Source organism: Tursiops truncatus, chromosome 20, assembly GCF_011762595.2.
Source record: "Tursiops truncatus isolate mTurTru1 chromosome 20, mTurTru1.mat.Y, whole genome shotgun sequence".
Lineage (NCBI taxonomy): Eukaryota > Metazoa > Chordata > Mammalia > Artiodactyla > Delphinidae > Tursiops > Tursiops truncatus.
In genome coordinates, this window is record NC_047053.1 from 3664575 (window position 1) to 3684278 (window position 19704).

Below are 19704 nucleotides of genomic sequence, written 5' to 3' on the forward strand. Positions count from 1 at the left end.
TGACATATACACGCTACTATATATAAATAGATAACTAATAAGAACCTACTGTATAGCACAGGGACCTCTACTCAATACTCTGTAATGGCCTATATGGGAAAAGAACCTAAAAAAAGAGTGGATAGTTGTATATGAATAACTGATTCACTTTGCTGTATACCTGAAACTAACACAACATTGTAAATCAACTATACTCTGATAAAAATTTTTAAAAAATAAAATTAAGGGGCTTCCCTGGTGGCGCAGTGGTTGAGAGTCCACCTGTCGATGCAGGGGACACGGGTTCGTGCCCCGGTCCGGGAGGATCCCACATGCCGTGGAGCGGCTGGGCCCGTAGGCCATGGCCGCTGAGCCTGCGCATCCGGAGCCTGTGCTCCGCAATGGGAGAGGCCACAACAGTGAGAGGCCTGCGTACTGAAAAATAAATAAATAAAATTAAATTAAAAAAAAATTTAAAAAGTACTTACTCTTCCCCCTACATTTGAGGAAAGGAGGGAGAGAGGGCGGGAAAAAACCCATAAAAGTAACATGTTCATTTCCAAAAATTTGGAAGGACAGAAAATCACACAAAATATTCTAAATTAGCTTTTCAAAGAAACATTGGTTTATAGCTTTCTAGACTTTTTTTTTTTTTTTTTTTTTTTTTTGCGGTACGCGGGCCTTTCACTGTTGTGACCTCTCCCGTTGCGGAGCACAGGCTCCGGACACGCAGGCTCAGCGGCCATGGCCCACGGGCCCAGCCGCTCCGCGGCATGTGGGATCTTCCTGGACCGGGGCACGAACCCATGTCCCCTGCATCGGCAGGCGGACTCTCAACCACTGTGCCACCAGGGAAGCCCTCTAGTCTTTTTCCAATGATACATCTACTTTAAAAATAACTGAGAACAGGGACTTCCCTGGTGGTGCAGTGGTTAAGAATCTGCCTGCCAATGCAGGGGACACGGGTTCGAGTCCTGGTCCAGGAAGATGCCACATGCCACAGAGCAACTAAGCCCGTGCGCCACAACTACTGAGACTGCGCTCTAGAGCCCACGTGCCACAACTACTGAAGCCTGCACGCCACAACTACTGAAGCCTGAGCGCCTAGAGCTCGTGCTCCGCAACAAGAGAAGCCACCGCAATGAGAAGCCCACGCACCTCAATGAAGAGCAGCCCCTGCTCGCCGCAACTAGAGAAAGCCCACGTGCAGCAACAAAGACCCAATGCAGCCAAAAATGAAGAAAGAATTACTTTGCTTGGCTCTTTTAAAAAAAAAAAACTGAGAACACAATGAATTGTGGTTTTGTTGCTTATTCTATTTTCAATATATCTTAATATTTTCCCTATGCAGTTAAGAATTATTTCACACCATTATCATTAATAGTTACATAGTGGCCTATTCCGTGGATATACCGCAATTAATTCAATCAATATGTCTTTTTGGACACAGCATTTTTCCAGTTTTTAATTAGAAATAATGTTGGGATGAATATCTCATAGACAGGTCGTTGTTCACAGCTCTGACTATAATACATTCTGAGGATAAGTTCCCAGATCACTAAGTCAGATGACATGAACATTTTTAGGGGTTCTGACTTGTACCCCAGCCTGTACTCGAGAGTTTATACTAGTTTACACTCCAACCAGCAGTATATGAGAAAGCCTATTCCCAGAACCTGTATCAACACTGGGCACGGCGGCATTGAAAACAAAACAAAAATGAACAAAGTCAGACAAGTTTACTGAGATAGATAGTATTATCCCCATTTTACAGATGAGAACCTGAGACTCGGAACCAGGACCTGTACTCGGGTTTCCTTGCGGGCTCATTCAGGTAACCCGGGGTTCACCCTCTAACTGGTACGTGGAGGGCACTGGTCTAATACCATTTACTGATGCTCTCACTTCTGGGGGCTGCAGGGGGCTGGGAGGTTGGGGTCTTCAGCTGGGAGCAGCCTCCTGTGTGCTCACAGCTCCTTCAGTTCACCCCTCTGCCCACGTGGCCTAACTTCCTATGCATTCCCTGACATGGAAATGACTGGGAAGCACTCCATTTCTTTGAAACAAAGGACAGACCTGGGATGTAACACGGTGAGCAAGACAGACATGGTCCTCATGCTGGGGGTGCTTATCCCACAGTGGGCGACAGTGAAACAGGTGCAACAGTCAAGTGAGGGGCGAGCCTTCCGGGAGCAGGAACCCAGTGTGGGCGGAGGTGTGGAGCAGACACGGGAAGTTCGGGGGATGTTGAAGCCAAACCCAACCCAAACGGATGGGAGGCAGGCAAAGGGCGGGGCAGCGTGCTTTGGGGGCCAGAGAGCAGAGGTAGGGAGGGCCATGGGGAGGTCTCTGGGCAGATGCAGAGTCCACAAAGTTCCCTCTGGGAACTTGTTAGGAACCCAGGTGATCTGGAGACCCGCTGCTACACTATCACCAACGTGACGCTGGTCCTACCTGGCCTGCGTCTGGCCAAGCTGACGCAGGCTGAGCTGACAGAACCCTGCACCCTTGTTCTGCTTCCAGTGCTGACTGTGCTGGCCTGGTAAGTCGCCCACTTTCACTTGTCTTTACATAAATGTCACTGCAGTGGAAAGCACTCAGCGCTGTGAACTAGATCTGTCATCAGCTAACGCAGGAACTCAGCTGTATCCCTCAACCCCTCTGTTCCAAAGACCTTGAATCTAACCTAGTCATGTGGCTTAACGTGTTCTGGCCACTGAAAGGGCAGGATGAAGCAAGTGTGGCAACGTCTTGATAACTGTTGACTCTGGGTGATGGGTGTCCTGGGGTTCAGTGTGCTCTCTCTACCATTGTGTCCCATGGAACGTTTCACAACAAAAATGTTTCCGAAAATGCTTTGATACTCTTTATTCATATTATCATTCTGGTTTCTGTATACGGCATAACTAAGCATGTTGTACAGGAATCAGGTGGTTCCGAGTTCTCTCATGAGAACTCTGATGTAAACTATCTACATAAAAGTGGGCGGATTATTTAACCTCTCTGGTCCTTAGTTTCCTCAACTGTAAAGTAAGGGTTGTATTAGGACTCTTTTGATGGCAAGATTGCAACCCGAGTCAAACTGGCTTACACATAAGGCTCGGTAACAAGACTACGGGGAAGGCCGGGGTTTCACCCCATGGAGCTATGGGACCTGGAGCAAATTATTTAACCTGCTGGCCTCAGTTCCTTCATCTGGGAAGTGGGAGACACTTACGCCACAGACTTGCTTATGAATTAAATGCAATAATGTAAATAAAGCACTTAAGAGTGCTCACTCAAGGTGTTCATTCATTATTCATTCAAATCTCTCACTGCCTACACAGCCAGCCGCTACACTGGGTGTGGGTACAGCAGCCGTGAACAAGACAGAGAGCAGAGTTTAGTCTAGAAAGGAAGACAGACGTTAAACAAACACAAGTACTATGAACTCTCAAGTTGCAACATCAGCTACAAGAAAAAGAACAGGTGATACGAAACAGTTATTAAATAGAGGACTTATTTAAATAGAGCTGGAGGTAGAGGCTGATAAACTTGCAATAAATTGTTTCCCGATTTATTTTTTCAAAATTATAAAGATGTAACGGATATATACTAGAATATGAAAACGCATGTATATATACTCAGGAATGTCAGCTCTTAATCATAAATTATAAATGTATGATGGCTGTGAAGCATGTTTCTAATAGTAACAATTAAAATGGCAGAATATTTCTATCTCTAATTATAACTTTAAATTAAGAATTTAATTTTATTACAGCAAATTACAAACAAATAAACCAGAACCAGGAGAAACTGGGTTGATCACCTGCAAAACATTTTTAAAATAAATTTATTTATTTATTTATTTTTGGCTGCGTTGTGTCTTCGTTGTTGTGCGCGGGCCTTCTCTGCGGCGAGCGGGCTTCTCATTGTGGTGGCTTCTCTTGTCGCGGAGCACGGGGTCTAGGTGTGCGGGCTTCAGGAGTTGTGGCGCACGGGGGTCTAGGTGTGTGGGCTTCAGGAGTTGTGGCGCACGGGCTTAGTTGCGGGCTTAGTTGCTCCGCGGCATGTGGGATCTTCCCGGACCAGGGCTCGAACCCGTGTCCCCTGCATTGGCAGGCGGGTTCTTAACACTGTGCCACCAGGGAAGCCCCCAAACATTTTTTTTTAAAATGTGTGCTTACACGTCTACCACAGTAGCTGTCATGGCTTTTATTAAGAACCGAGGAGTTATCTCTGTGAGTGGATGTTGCTGGAGTGAATTTATAAAGGAAAGATCAGAAAAGCAGGGGAACGGGGTGTGATACTGCTGCAAAACATTCCTCATTGTCAATAAAACAGAAAAAAAAATGTGTGAATAAGGAAAACAGCACTACTTGATGGGGGCGGGGAATGGTGGCAGGAAAAGATCTAGCAATTTTCTTGAGCTAAAAAATATTCTTTTGTATCCCTTCACTCACTCATGCAAATAGGTTCACGGCTCATGCTGAGGGTGGAATGATGATTTATTTCCAAACTCACATCCAAAACTGAATTACATTTTAAATTGAGAGATCTTTCTACTGAGCACCAGCGTGAGGTCTTTCTACTTGTGCCTTTCCTGGCCAAGGCTACCGTGGAAAGAAACTAAGAGATACGAGTGGGAGGGGGATTTGTCAACACATTTCTATGAATTATTTATTCCTCCCATAAAATCTAGTATTTCTTTGTTTACTAAGGACCAATCCTTAGTAGCTCTATCAAAGTGGAATCTATAGAAATTAGGAACAAATGAGAAAATACAAGCTTTAATATGATACCTACTTATTACACTTAAATGTAATTTAAATTACCTGACTTTTAAATAATTTACTGGAGAAATGTGGCCTTTCTGTTTAAGTGATGTGTCAGAGAGGTCTATGAAATGTTATATTAAATCAAGAAGGCTTTATATTTTAAGCAGCTCTGCAGGTAATTGGTTTAGACAAAAACGAATCTCATACTTCTTGGTCATTTTTCCAGAATAAATGATTTTTAAATTGTAAAACGAAATTCCCTTTCTTAAAAAACAAAAGAAAACTCAAAACCTTAATCAAACCAAGCCAATTTAACTTTAATTTCCTACATAAATCCCACATTTGAGCTCTGACCTGAGTTTTTGGGAAAAGTGTTCACAAATAACTGTTTTGAAAATATCTCTTCAGAACCTGATTTAGGAGTTTTCTATTTCTGAACAAGTCTGAAGTTACAGATACTGGAAGGTAGCAGGGGACTGATGTAAATTTAGAATTTAAGGAATATGTGATGACAATGAGGACACAAAACATACTTTAAAAGGAAATTAGTTACAGCAAGTTTTGAAAGACTATCAGTTACATATAAAATGATGGTAACCTGCTTCAGGAAAAAATTAAATTTTACAACATGTTTAAGAGAAATGCAAGAATAAGTATGTATTTCTGGCATGATTATATTCAAAATATGGGGACTGTGGTACTACATTAAGTAAAACTTTAAGGAGGAAAACAAAGCAGGTCTGAGATGAATGAGTTTTTGAAAACTGACTGAAGAATCTTATTAATCTAGGGGGAAGATAAGAAAGATAGGTTAGGGGAAAAAAAAAAACAAAAAACACTCAAAGGAACACTGGCCCGCTGTTGACCTCTCAGATTCAGCCTTCTAACTCAGGGAGGAAGTGAATGGTTACCTCTTGAATGACGCTCCATCGATTCAGCTCAAATTAAGAATATGTTATTTGTACGAAGACTCTGGAATTTTCAAAGAGAAGATTCCTATTGTTCGATCTCCTCCATGAAAAGCAAGTTTCTAGTGTAGTGGTCCAATCTCAGTGTTTTCTCACATCCTTGAGGGCGGGACCACCTATGGAATTCCTCCATTACCCCCAGGCCCCGGGGAGGAACACCTAGGCCTGCCTAGGTGGGAGACACATACTTTTCCTTTTTCCTGGTTGAGCCAGATGGTTTAATTCTGACCCCCTCCCTTTTTAATTTATAGGAATCTATTAAAAAAAAGCAGCTTTGTTCACTTACATAAACTTAGGGTCAGTGAATTGTTAGGAGTCTTTGAAAAGCTTTAATAAAACACAATTTATAAAAAATGAAGCTAGGAAATAAAACTATCCATCCCTACAGCTCTGGAGACTCCTGGGAGCTGCATGCACGTGCAGCTACTTGGACATGAGGGTGCAGATGTGGGAGATTGCATCTCCTGCACCGCCTGGGACCGGAGCCTTTGGTCCACAGGTCCAAACAGTGTTTGCAAACATGGACATCTGTAGGGACCAGGCTGGCAATGTGAAGCGTAAAGTGGGCGGACTTAAGAAAAAACAGGAGGCGTGAGGACTGTGGGAACTGCTAGTCAGGTTGCGCTGGCAGATTCCACGTGGGAGCGAGCCAAAGAAGCCTAGAAATCTGTGGGTTTATGTGCAAAGTTTCTATTTTTAAACGCTGGCAACTGCAGAAAAGCAGTGCACCAAACAAAAACGTGCCTCCTCGGGATCTGGTCTGGTGGCTGCTGTTCTGCAGTCTGTGGTCTAGGTGGAAGGTCTCTGCTGTCGAGTGCGTGCAGCTCCTCTGCCCCAGGACGACCCCACACCCTGCCCCCAGCGACACTTCTCTTATCTTTGGTGTGGCCATTTCTTACTCATCCTCCAAATTCAGCCTTGACATCAAAACACGTCCTCCAAGAACATCTTCCCTCACCCCTCTCTCCTCCCTGTTGGCCCCCCATGGGTGGTCCACGTGCCCTCTGCTGTCACAGCACTTCTTGGTCTCATGCTAACCTCCTCTGCTGCCTTGTCTACCCATCCCCGACGTACACTTTTTCAGTGCGACTCTGTACCATTCATCTTTACACGCCCTGTACCTAAGGCTGGGGCCCAAAATGTTGGCTGAAACAAACCTTTACAAACCAGGCAAAAGAGAGAACACGATCTTAAGACTACTGCTCCCGTAACAGCAGTCAATGGGAGTAGCATTTGATGGTGTCGAGTCTTTTCACATCATCATCTTATTTGAAAAGGGAGGAAATAAAGTGATAGGACATTAGACCAACTGACTCCAGGTTATTAGTAAAAGGTCCTATGACTTATTTCCCACGTGACTGCAAGGTACTGGCTATGTCGCTACGATACGATAGTTACTCTGTATATTCATGTTTCTTACAATATCTAAGTATTGTCTGGTTATACAAAGGGGCCTGGGGGCTGAAGGATTCCTCCATCCCCATGACTGCTGTCAACAAATGCTCACAACTCACGATGCTTTCATAAATGCTTTCTTTTTTTTTTTCTTATGACAATGAGAGAAAAGCATGTTAACTTTCAGAAAACTCCCGTGTTCCTCTCATAGAGCCACTGTGATGACTTGTCACAATGACGTGCACACAGGCCTTTTGCTGGTTCTTCCTAGTATGTTTCATACGTTGAATGATTTTATTTTAAGGATAAAGTTCTGTCTGTTAGCACCACTATTATTAAGTTGAGACCAAATCTGTTCTTCCTGCCACTCCAAATGACTGGTTAACACTAAAAAAAAAGAAATTTCTACACTTATAAAATGTTTATGTTCTTATTACATTCGCATTATATACACAACGAGAGACTAATCGTAACCACCCAGAAGCTCTGCAGAGCTTCCCCAGGGCCGGCTACGTGTCTACTCGACCAGCGTGATGGGGGGGAATGAATAACACTCCCAGGTCCCCTGCAGCCTGCAAGATGTTTACGTTTGCTTAACTGCTTACTGGTAAAACCTTCAGTAAATGTGAAAAATGTCTCCTGTAAATCCCTATAATACTTCAGCTAAACCCCGTTCTTTAAGTTAATAATGCCAACTAAACAATCCATTAATTTCACTCCGAAAACTCAATCTTCATCATTCATTTCGAAACCAGGTATGGGCTGCCCCCAATTCCAAGTGCTCTGATTTATCCTCTCTGAATCACCTTCCACTCTGCTCTTATCGCTGTCTCTCCGGCTCACAGCCCACACCTCAAGCTTACCAGTTATGGAGCACTCTCATCGGAGCCATTAAGTTGGGAAAACTAACGCTGACATGTAGTCTTTCCCTGTCAACATGACCGAGCTGGAAAATGGATAATTCAAAGGAGACGGAATCAAAATAAAAAAGTAGGCCCAGACCACGCCTGACTTCTTCAGGAAGCTTTCATTGCCCAGCTGGTCCTTATCCGAATCTCCCCTTTCTGACCTCCCGGAGACCTTCTTGTTTGTACCAATTCATTTATTTCCGTCAACACATGTTTATAGGTTGCCCCATCTTGTCTGCTAAGCATTTTATGCATTTGGCTAATTTTTCCACCCAGATTATAAGCCTTTTAAGCATGATAACAATAAAACTGACAGTGCTGCTTCCATTCTAGGTAATCAATAAATTTTTGATGAATTAAACAAGGGAAGTATGTAACTCTAAAATATAGACAAAATACATTTGGCCTTGACATTCTTAAAAAAGATTAATTTTAATTAGGGTAGACCATGAAAAAAGGTTATTACTTAAAAAAATATATAAGCTATGTTAGAAATTTAAGTCTGAAGGACTTCAACTCAGAGAAAGATGTATCCCTCTGTCCTCTTTGAAAACAAACAGGAGAGTGAACAGAAAACAGAAAGCTCCAACTCTGACAGAACCAGGAAACCCTCCTAGAGAAGAGCGCCAGATACAGGAGGACAGTGAGAGCACACACAGGTCTGTGCATTGAGGCAAACAGTGAACGTTTAAGCTCAGAAGGTCTTCTGGAGGCTCTGCCTACAGGTCACAGAACGGATCTGACGCCAAGTGGGTGCTCTGGGGGTGGGGAGGTGGGCCCCAGTTAGAAGGTGACCAAGTAGAATGAGGCCGAGGGTGGCTCAAGCTGTTGGAAAGCAGCCCTGGAGGCGTGGCCTTGTGCTCTCTGTGCCCTGAATCCGCGCCCCCGCCCCACTTAACTGCCCCTACAAGCCTTGCCCTTGGCCCAGGGCGCTGGACCAGAACTTGGGCCAGCAAGTCTTCTCACACTGGGCCTGGGAACTGGGACAGAGGACTCGGCCAGAAGACCTGGGGGCCAAGGCTGAGGGTTCCATGTCTATGATGAGTCAGTTTAAGTGGAATTGGGACCTGAAGACCCAACAGGCAGAGAGGAATGAGGTGGAAGCGCAGAGAGCAGCAGCCTCGACACGGGGGTGGGAGGGGTGAGGGGTGCCATGCTTTCCGGAAGTCTGGCTGTAAAAAGAGAAGAAAAGTCAGGTGGAGGGGCTGATTTAACACTCATCTCTGTGGCAGAAGGACCACTTGTCCAAATATTAAGTCAGAAGGAAAGGCCCTGATGGGGCAGAGGGCCTGGGAGGCCCAGGGAGCCTCTAGGCCAGGCACCCACGCTCTGCAAGCTGCCCTCTAGGGCTGGAGCTTGGGTCCCAGAAGGCAGAAACGGGGCCCCAGCCGCCAAAAACAAGTGTTAGATGCTGACAGCGAAAACCTGTGCAAAAGCACCTGGTCTCATCCTCCTCGGAAGAAACGAGGGCTGTCTCAGGAAGAACTACTGAGGACATTCACTTTAACCACTCATCATCTGCCCTCCCCTCGGCCACCCGAGAACTACGAACCGTTTTATCCAATTAGGACCAATGTTGCAAGTAAATACAGAGCTTCATCACACAGAGGGCGTTCAAGGACACTGGATACGCGTGTGACATGTAAGTGGCAGGAAGGAAGGAAGGAAGTTACTGGTGAGAATACAAAACAGCAGAAAAACGGGGGGCCCAGAGGTCTCAAATTCCTTCTTGGTTTTGCCTTGCTCAACCCCGAGTCACCCAGGCTCCCAGAGCCGTGGTCCCCTGGGCGGTGCTGCGGCTGTGCCGACAGCCTCAGGGGCACAGATGCAGGGGTGTGGCCCACAGTTAACAGAGGTCAAGTCTGCAGGGAAAAGCCAGTCCTGGAGGTAAGACAGCGCCATCTGACCCCTGCAGCCCCTCTCCAGACGTTCTCAGAGGCAGACGCTGAGCTCTTTACCAAACGCACCGAGACTCCGCGACCAGCGGTGTGCGTAAGGCATGCACCTAAGTGACGTGGGGACAACATACTCAAGTTCACCAAGTGGCCCCCGAGCCATTAAAGACTCCGATAAGTAATTCCACCATAAAGGCCCCGGAACTGGAGTAGAAAGCAGAAAGCCACGGGGTCAAGTGTTTCCACAGGAAACAGAAGCTGCAAAGGATGTCGCCAGCAACCACCGGCAATTACTGTGAGCCGCAGTGCCCGCTAGACGAGACCACCGGAGTAACTCATAACTGGGTCCCTGAAAGAGTTAAGATGAATTCAAACATGCCATCTAAATATAAAAATGCCTTTTCTTTCCACTAGTGAAAAAGACATAAGAAGCAGTCCCAAATGGCTGACACTTCTTTTTTTCAACTGTAAAAATTTTAGACACACAGAATTGGTATTTTATGTAGGTAACCAACAGATAATTAAAAGTGCTGTCCTCTGTATCCTCCTTGGGAAAATGAAGTAAATAATAATGCAATTTCATAGATTTTTATGGTCATCAAATGGCATTTTAGCTGTAAAGATTTTTTTCCTTTGATCCTCAAAAAAATTAGAGAAAACTTCTATGGCCTAAGATGTAAGGGGTGTATTTTTACTGTAATTGACTTTCAAAAATAGCCAATTATCTTACTATGCCTTGTTTATTTTATTTTTTTTAATATTTATTTTTGGCTGCGTTGGGTCTTTGTTGCTGCGTGCGGACTTTCTTTAGTTGCAGCGAGCGGGGGCTACTCTTCATTGCGGTGCGCGGGCTTCTCATTGCAGTGGCTTCTCTTGCTGCGGAGCACGGGCTCTAAGCACCCGGGTTTCAGTGGTTGTGGCACGTGGGCTCAGTAGTTGTGGCTCGCGGGCTTAGTTGCTCCGCGGCATGTGGGATCTTCCTGGACCAGGGCTCGAACCCGTGTCCCCTGCATTGGCAGGCGGATTCTTACACTGCACCACCAGGGAAGTCCTGCCTTGTTTATTAAATATGTATTCAGTGTCACGTTCTCCAATATCTGAAGCAACAGAGACAAACTGCAGCTCAGCAAGAAGAAAGGCAACAGCATGAAGCCTGGCGAGCGACACCTTGGGAGGACTGGGTGCATTTCCCTTTCTTGAGACACAACTGAGCTGCAGTTCATTCAGCCTGTGTCGGTCAGCCCTAAGGTGAAAATATATTCTACTCAAAATCATCCTTCATGACCCGCCGAAGTCAACCATAAAGTACATGCAAGCTTATATATGTACAAATCTGGAAAATAATGACTAAGTCCACTGAAGTTTGAGAAGCGCTGAGTTAAATTAAAAGAGAGAAGAAAAGTCTATATTTAGGTGGTTGGGTGCTCAGAGCATCTGCCTTTGAGACGACTCTTGGCAGAGGGGAGGTGGAGAACTCTACAGGGTTCTGCTTCCCTGTAGGGCGTATGCCCTTCTGTCTTAACGTCGACTGAAAAGGCATGGATTTCTGCTGTGGTCGTGAGGCTGTGAGGCCACACCTTCTCTGGGGGTTGTGTCCTAATGCCTGCTTTGCTTCTCTACCTTATAATGAATCTGTGGTACTGGCACAGAGGGCTGCAGAATTTAAGAAAAGTGAGAGGTCAAGAGCAGACGGGTTACAGCTCAGGGAAGGGGTGTTAAGATCTCAGACTTCTTTGCCTGGCCTGGTCTCACTGGGGGTGGGTCTGCGGGGCAGCTCAAGCTGTCACCCCAGAAGTGCAACTCCTAGAGTTGGTTTTTGTCTATTGACCTTGTATCTCGTGCACTTCCTAAATTCACTTAACTAGTTCTAGCAGCTTTTTTGTCAATTCCTCTGAATTTTCCAGGTAAACAATCGTATTTGTCTGTTTCATTTCTTCCTTCCCAACAGGGATGACCTCTGTTTCCTCCTGCCTTGCGGACCAGTGAGTCAGGAGCTCCAGAACAACGTGGACAGCGCTCCACTTCCTCCAGGAGGCCCTCACAGCTCAGCCGGCAGGCACATTTGCCTCGCCCTCCTCCCCAGCTTTTCTTCCTTACTATTCTCCTCCAGGAACCCTTCACACTAAGCCCAGCCCGGTCACCTGTCTTCATCCTGAAACACGTATTTGCACTCCTGCTCTGCTCCTCTGCTGGCCACGCCCACCCTGCCTGGCTTGCTTCTCCACCTACCAAAGTCAAGTTGTCCTCCAAGGTCCGCAAGCTCCCTCTAACTTTCGGCCTCACTTTCTCTCATTAATTCTCCACTCCCGTCCTTCTCGTCACCTGAGGTCACATGTCATTCACTCCTCGGTGTCTGTACTTCCCTCGCCTGGAGGCCATTTCCACTTCTCTAACGTCTATCTGTCCGTCCACCCACCTACCCATCCCTCATTCAGCACCAAGAGATGTGCCACTGCCACACGTGGTGGCGAGCAAGAATGCTCCATGGCGTCCGGGGTCGTCGTCTGTTCTGTTGTCTGCTGTGTCACAGCACTAAAAATCATGCCTGGTGCATATTAGGCCCTCAGGATATTCGTGTTATATAAATAATCCTATGCAGTGCACATAAACAGATGGAAGACTCAGTCTTCGTCTTGGAAGAGCTCACAACATGGTAGTGGAAGACGCCCAAGGACAGGTGTGTAGTGTGCTGAGTGGTGCAGTGGCAGACACAAGCACAAAGAACAAGAAAGCCACCAAGACCAAAGCCCAGCACCCCGTTACTGGAGTGTGGACAGAGCGATCCGTCCGGGGGCAGCCCCGCTTAGCTGAAGACCTACCTACCCGGGCATGGAAGGGCAAGGCTAACAGCTGGCAGGGCTCAGAGAAAGCAGGGCATTTTGGTGGAAAACGCAGCAATTCCACTTAGTGACAATACAACATAAAAGCGTGAATAAAAAGGAGAACAGAGGGATGAGGCTGGAAGGACTAGAAAGGACCAGACTCTGAAAGGCCTTGTATGACATAGTAAAGAATTTAAAACACATGTTTTCCCCAAATATGTTTGGAAGACCCCAAAAAGTTTTAAGCCAGACACGAGTGTGATGCTTATCTGCCAGCTGAGTGGAAGATGGATGGAGAGGGGGTGAGCGAGAAAGCAGAGATGGCGGCTGGGGCACTGCTGGAATCACCCCACAAAATGGAGGATGGTCAAAGGGCACACGCCAGGGTGATCCAGGTGGTGGAAAAGACACAATATGTTGAATAGTCAGATGAAGGGGATAAGAGAAAGAGAAAGTCTAGAATGAGTTCCAGGTGCCTGACTTTAGAATGTAAATTAACAAGCATAGAAGGAAAAAGACAGACTTGGGAGAGAAAATGATGAGCTTACGGAATGTGAGATGCCGCAGGGCACCCAGAAGAGAATTTCAAAGGGTCCAGGCTCGGAAGAGGAGTCTGGGCTGTGGGCACAGCAGTGTGGAGGGCAGCACCTCAGGGGAGGAGTGAGATGGGAAGAGGACCAGTGACAGGGCGCAGACGGGGGAGGGAGGGGCAGAAAGGAGAGCCGGAGGTCCCATGCCTACTCACCCTTCGGTCCTCAGCTCTAAGACCCCACTCCCTGATGGTCGCCCTGACCTCCTCGGTCTGGGTCAGGTTCTCTGTGCTCCCACCTCCCCTGGGCACCCCCCAGCACAGGTTCTACCGCTACCCCTCCAGTGTCTGGCGTGGGGTCTGTCTGGTTGGCAGGTGTATTCAAAAATTACATTTGTTGAGTGAGCTGTACCTTGGACAGCACTTAGGGTCCTCATGCTTGTGTGCCCCGCTCTCTCCAATTGGATTCCACGAATGGAGCCCATGTCATTTGCCTCTTCGTCACTCTAGCAACCAGCACATCCTCTAAGGGACGACATCCTCCATAAATGCGTCCTGATAATGACAGGATGAACGAAGCATTCACTAACCTGCCACTGGCTGGACCAACTTAACCGTGAAAATGGAAACATGCACTTTCATCTTCTGAGTTCCCTTATCTGCCAAGTGTTTTGCTTCCTTTTCCCCATCCCTTGAAACGAATCTGAATTTCTTTTTTATGTTATTGCCTGATAAGTATGAAAATATTTGTATTTCAAAGCAGATTTGGAAAAAGATGGAAGTTCTGCAAACAACTCTACGTTCCTCTGGAGTGTCAAACCCACTCCCCAACAATGCACTTCAGTTTACATGGTTCTATCGATCTTACGTTGTCCCCCCAACAACGCTATGAGATGAACAAGGTAGGAGATACGATCTCACCCTGCACGTGAGGAAGTGGTGGTGTGGGAAAAGCCATTCACTGACTTGCCCAGGCTCAGTGAATGAGATAACGTTTTTCCTAGACTGCAATGACCACACGAAAAACATCTGAAGACTGAGATGTTTTCTCTTGCATACAGTTTTTAAAGATTGCTAATTCACTTTTTCCGATCATCAAGTTAAAATTGGATTATACCAAATCTGCCTTTTTTCTGAAAAACTGAATGAGTCTTTAAATTCTATAGCGCTTTACAATTTTCAAAAGTTTCACACAGATGTTTTCATTATTTCCTAACGCTATGGGATTATATGACCTTCTTGATAAGAACGTCAGCTCCTCTGACGTCTACCTTCACTCTTGCCTTTGAGTCTGCAGATTCAACCTCCTCAGTGGGTTTCCTCACCAGCAAGGTGAGTTCTCGGGAATGTTCTTTGTCTGAGAATGAAAGGGAGCTCTAAGCCCAAGTCCCCCCCGCACAGCGATGACCAGAGCCATGACAGTCTGGCCAGGAATGTCCAAACAAGTCAGCTGACCTTATTTATCTTTTCCAATTTATAAGACATAAAGATATTGAGAGTCATTGAATAAAAAGCTATTTAAAGGGGTCGGTATGACAATGCCTACCCGCAAACTGATTTAGGTACATCGTACTTTCCATTTATGCTCTTTCTTCTCTTCGAGGCAAAATAAACAATTGGAATTTGTATGAAACATCCTTAAAAGTAAGGGAATTCTGTGAACATCACAATTGTCACCGTCACTCCCTTCATGTAGGTGGCATTTGGTCAACACTCAAGCTGGACACTGTTGACAGGGAGAGGGGACACCTCCCACAATTCTGCTGGGACAACGGGTATAAAGCAGGCCCGTCCTGGGTAAGCTGGGAGGACGGGCCCCTTGACTTCAGCACACATGACGGTCACACTTGTGGCAGAGTGCTGTCCCCGAGCATCTCTGGTCATGGCCCTCACCTGGGACGCACTCACACATGCAGCTCCTCTCTTCTTTCTTTTCACCATGTCGGTTTAACCCTGGGTCAGGCTGAAGGGCCAGTGAGTCCATTCCCCTCCCCGCTCGTGTCGAGGCCACGCATGCACTCGCCATGGGTCCCAATGGGAGCTGGTGCTTGGTGTCCTGTCTCTGGCTTGTACCCAGCGATGCCTTTGAAATCCATGATTTGCCGCCGCTACAGAAGCCACTGAGGCCGCTCCTCTAATATCATCCAAGTGCCCCTTCTTTCTTACTTTTTAAGAACTAAGAGGCAGAAGATTGGTCTCCCTGGAGTGGTGTTTTCTTCTCATGGACAGGGAGACTTTTACAGAGAGTTATGTGCAGCTGTTAGGAACTCAGGGTGTGGAGTCAAGTGGCCGAGGCCAAATTTATTCATCGTACTTGGATCCCCAGTTTTCTCACGTGAGTACTGGGAGGAATTTAAAAGCATCTACCTGGGCTTCCCTGGTGGCACAGTGGTTGGGGGTCCGCCTGCCGATGCAGGGGACGCGGGTTCGTGCCCCGGTCCGGGAAGATCCCACACGCCGCGGAGCGGCTGGGCCCATGAGCCATGGCCGCTGAGCCTGCGCGTCCAGAGCCTGTGCTCCGCAGCGGGAGAGGCCACAACAGTGAGAGGCCCGCGTACCACAAAAAAAAAAAAAAAAAAGCATCTACCTCACAGTGCTATAGTGAGACTTAAATATAAATAACGCGTATAATGCTTTTCATTATGATATAAGTGTGGTTTCACCAGGAAATGTAGAATGACATTTACAGTTCAACCTTATTAACTATGTGAATTTGATATGCTTTTCTTGTGATCTTACCATTTATCCCCATTCTATTTTCTGTAACCCCGACTTTCTTTACATATTTCTCTACTTTACTAATAGTCTTATGAAGCCTCTAATCCTTTCTGGAATAAAGAATAAAGTAAGTAAGCAAGAAGGCACTATTTCCTCTGCCAGCTCCGAACCCTCCCTGTCGTGTTTTTCTAGAAGGGAAGCCACCTAGGAGCGCAGAGAAGGCAGCCAGGCACATGCAAACTGCACCGACGGTGCACACAAGCGAAGAGCTCCTTCAGGGAGCTCCCCCAGGTCCTCGAGAGCTCTCAGAACGACCAGTCCAGGCATGTGCTTCTTTCCTTCAGGATTGCTATATTACTTTAACTCCCTAGAATAGAATTTAGTTCACTTAAACAAAAATTTTCAAAAAAATCTGCAATCACTTGAAAAAGATAATGAAAATAAACGTCTACAGTATGTCTGTCAAATGGATACAACCAAGCTATGGACAAAGGCTGTCATCAGCAAAAGACCTTTAAGGATTTCTTCCCCAGATTCACTTCACCGCTGCCCGTCAACAATGACAGGGATCACACTTTACCTGCCAAATTGTGACTAAGTCTACAAGGTTGTGCAGATTCATACAGGCCCAGATCAAATGGGACAGTAAACACCAAAAGAGAATTTCAGAGCAAACTGGCTAGGCTTTGGACTTAAGGCCCAATAGCCGTTATGAACGGGAGAGCCACCAAAGCTGAGAGATAAATGTCAATGGTCGTCTACAAGACTTTCTACTATACCCCTATGGCCGCTCATTTATAAAATATCTGTGTAGAAGAAAATGATTTACTGAATATAGTAAACACTAAATGGCAAGATATTAAGTCTTCAGTTTTAAAACTATGATTCTCAATGCAAGATTTTGCCACAGACTCATAATAGCTCCTTGTACCTATTTAATAAAATACATCCTAGCTAGAAAAATAAGTCTGAGTCTAGATTTTTCAGGCCTATAATCTACCCTCTAGAAGAGCAATTACGGTTTATTATCATAAATGAGATTCTGCCTCGGTCATCTTGCAAACAAAAGATAAGTTCCAAGTCTATCAAGACTAATAATCTCGTACTGTAGCCTCTTGCTTTAACGCAAGGGCACTGCCAACACCAGCCACCAATGCCGTGACGCTCCTCCCTCCTGGATGTACTGAGAGACTGTGCTTTCCTGGGTGCGAGGAAATGAGCACGCTGGGCGAAGTAAGACAAGCTACTAGAAGAATGACGGCCTGTATCTGATGACCATGCCATGCCTAATGGCTGTTTGCTGGGCTTATCCCGTTTCCCTTGGTCCTAAAGGAGTATGATTTCACTGAGGAAGAAAGCCTGGACAGAAATTCCAAACAAGTAGGAAGGCACCAGTGATTTCAGCGGCGGCAGGAGCATCGTTTAGCTTTTGAGATGGGTTACGGGGCTTACGTGTGCCCTCTAAAACGACTTTATTCAAATCAAAGTGCTTCTGACACTTTCTAAACATAAAGACAGCAGACAGCTGCATCAGATCTCACAAAGGGAAATAAAGGATCAGTCAGGTATGAGGTTTCTGTCCTTAGGTGTTTTCATCTGGATCTCCTGCCCTTTCAATATTTAGATTCATTTAAGAACTGCAGCAAATACTAAAAATTACGTTTACACAGACATCTGACTGCATCTGAACTTGCTTCCTTTATTGTTTTGCTTGATATGTATGATTATTTGATCCACGGTGTTACGCCAATGAATCTGAAGCTCCGTGAGGGCTCCGCCGGGACAGGTGGACCGGGGTTTCTCTGACTTAGAACAGTCATGCAGTATGAACCACTGGTCCTTTCTATTCTTCTCACCTGTGCTGGCTATTAGACTTTAAAAAATATTTTAAAATGCCGGTTTCGAGGCCTCCAGGAAGTAAAATGTTTAATTATTAACCGTTAGTGGTATTAAAATATTCATATGCCTTTTAGTTCTACTTAGTTGAATTTGGTGGAGAGGAGAGTAAAGGACGCAGTGCTTTACTTGGGGTCTAACGGTGCTCTCAGCTCATCTGAAAACACAAGGATTCAGACATAGCTTGCTGCTGAGACCCTGTATGGATCTGTCTGAAATCACCTGTGTTAATGGAATGTTTTTACCTTTAGCCACTACGAGCAAAACAAGCCCACGTCTCAAAATCGAGTCTAATAAGGGAAACTATCGCGTCAGTTATTCCCACAGCAAAACTGCCCATCTCAGATCCATTCTGAGCTCTGAGCCCTGCATTCTGGTTAGAGTTGGAGAGCACTACATGTCCCCCTCCCCGTATGTCCCTTTGGGGGTGGGGTGTTCTTTTCACTTTACAACTCAAGGCAAAATACCGGGAAATGATTCAGGATGGACAAGCAAATGAATGTTCTGTAACATGGAGGGGACTGACATTCATGATTTTACCTGATCTGTCCACGAACCAGAGGTCTGTTCTTTGTCCTATTCATGTTTGAATCAAATGGAACCTCAAAAAACTGCAAAAAGATTGAAAACAAAACAAAACATTAAATACAGTGTGAAACAATTATTCTCTCCTGCTTTAATTCTACAGTTTTTTTTTCCACAGTAAATTTCATTTTAATTTTGATACTACAAACTCATACTCTTGGTACTCTTTAGAGAAAAATTCTCTGGGAGAGACACATTTTAAAAAATATATGCATTAATTATCAGGAACATGCACAGTTCTACTTTTACCCGCTTTGAAAACCACGTGTTAAACACACAGTTGCATTCCTCAAAGCCAATGTTTCAGCTTTAGAGCATTACTGCTGTCCACAATTTCAGAACTTTTCACACATCCCAAAGCCTGTGAATTAACCAAGCACCAGATGACACAGGAAATGGGCTACTAGAGCCAAGGCCAGGTCTGAAGGGAATAAGATGCCAGATGAAACCATACACAAGTGAGGAGCTTACACTGAGACTAAGGCCACATGCCCCTCTGCCTGGGACAGCTCTCCTGTACACCCGAGACCAGGGTGTCACACCTGTCACTGTCTTATGAACACAGCAAAGTGCCCGGGGGATGGAGACTTAGGTGGCTTCTAGGTCTGAGGCTGCAGGAAATACTTAGTGTCTGGAGCCTTAAGAGTTTCCTCAGCAGCAAATGAGAACAGTTGCTCTCACCTACCGACGTCGGGCAGTGTGTGACGACACTGCTGCCATGCAGGCCGAGAGCTGCCGATTCTCCCCCACACCTGCACCCGCCCACAAGACTCCCAGCCCCTCACAGACCGACCCTTCCTTCAAGACTAAGGTCCGGTTTAATTGAAGCCCGAACCTCTGACCTGATGTGATCCCCTCCTCCTTTCAATCCCCATGGCACCTGCCTGAACCACTTGGAAATGTGGCTGCACCTGAGGTGAAATCGAAATGCTGCAAATACAACAATCACTTGTCAAGAATTACAGAATTTAAAAGGTGATAAGTCTCTTTCTGATTTCACATGATAGCACTGTCACTCTAGTTGGTAAATGAAAATACAGACTGTCCATTTTTTGGTTCAATCTTTTTTTTTTAACTTTACTGAGATCCACTTGATATACAATAAACTGCATGTATTTAAAATATATGATTTGGTTAAGTTTTGACATCTGTACACACCCCTGAAGCTATCACCACATGAAGACACCGCACGCATCCATCTTCCCAAAAGCTCGGTCATGCCCCCTTGCAGTCCCTTTCCCCCACCCTCCTG

The 19704-nt window shown here is 45.7% G+C and overlaps 1 protein-coding gene across 2 annotated transcripts in view; it reads right to left on the reverse strand.

Annotated features, from left to right (window-relative positions):
* The window catches only part of COX10 (cytochrome c oxidase assembly factor heme A:farnesyltransferase COX10), a 109136-nt gene that overhangs the window by 16841 nt on the left and 72591 nt on the right, over positions 1-19704 (reverse strand). For both annotated transcript variants that reach the window (XM_033848377.2, XM_073797281.1), the window contains exon 5: positions 18408-18478. In XM_033848377.2, coding sequence (XP_033704268.2) covers positions 18408-18478 — 71 coding nt within the window. The remainder of the gene's footprint in view (positions 1-18407; positions 18479-19704) is intronic.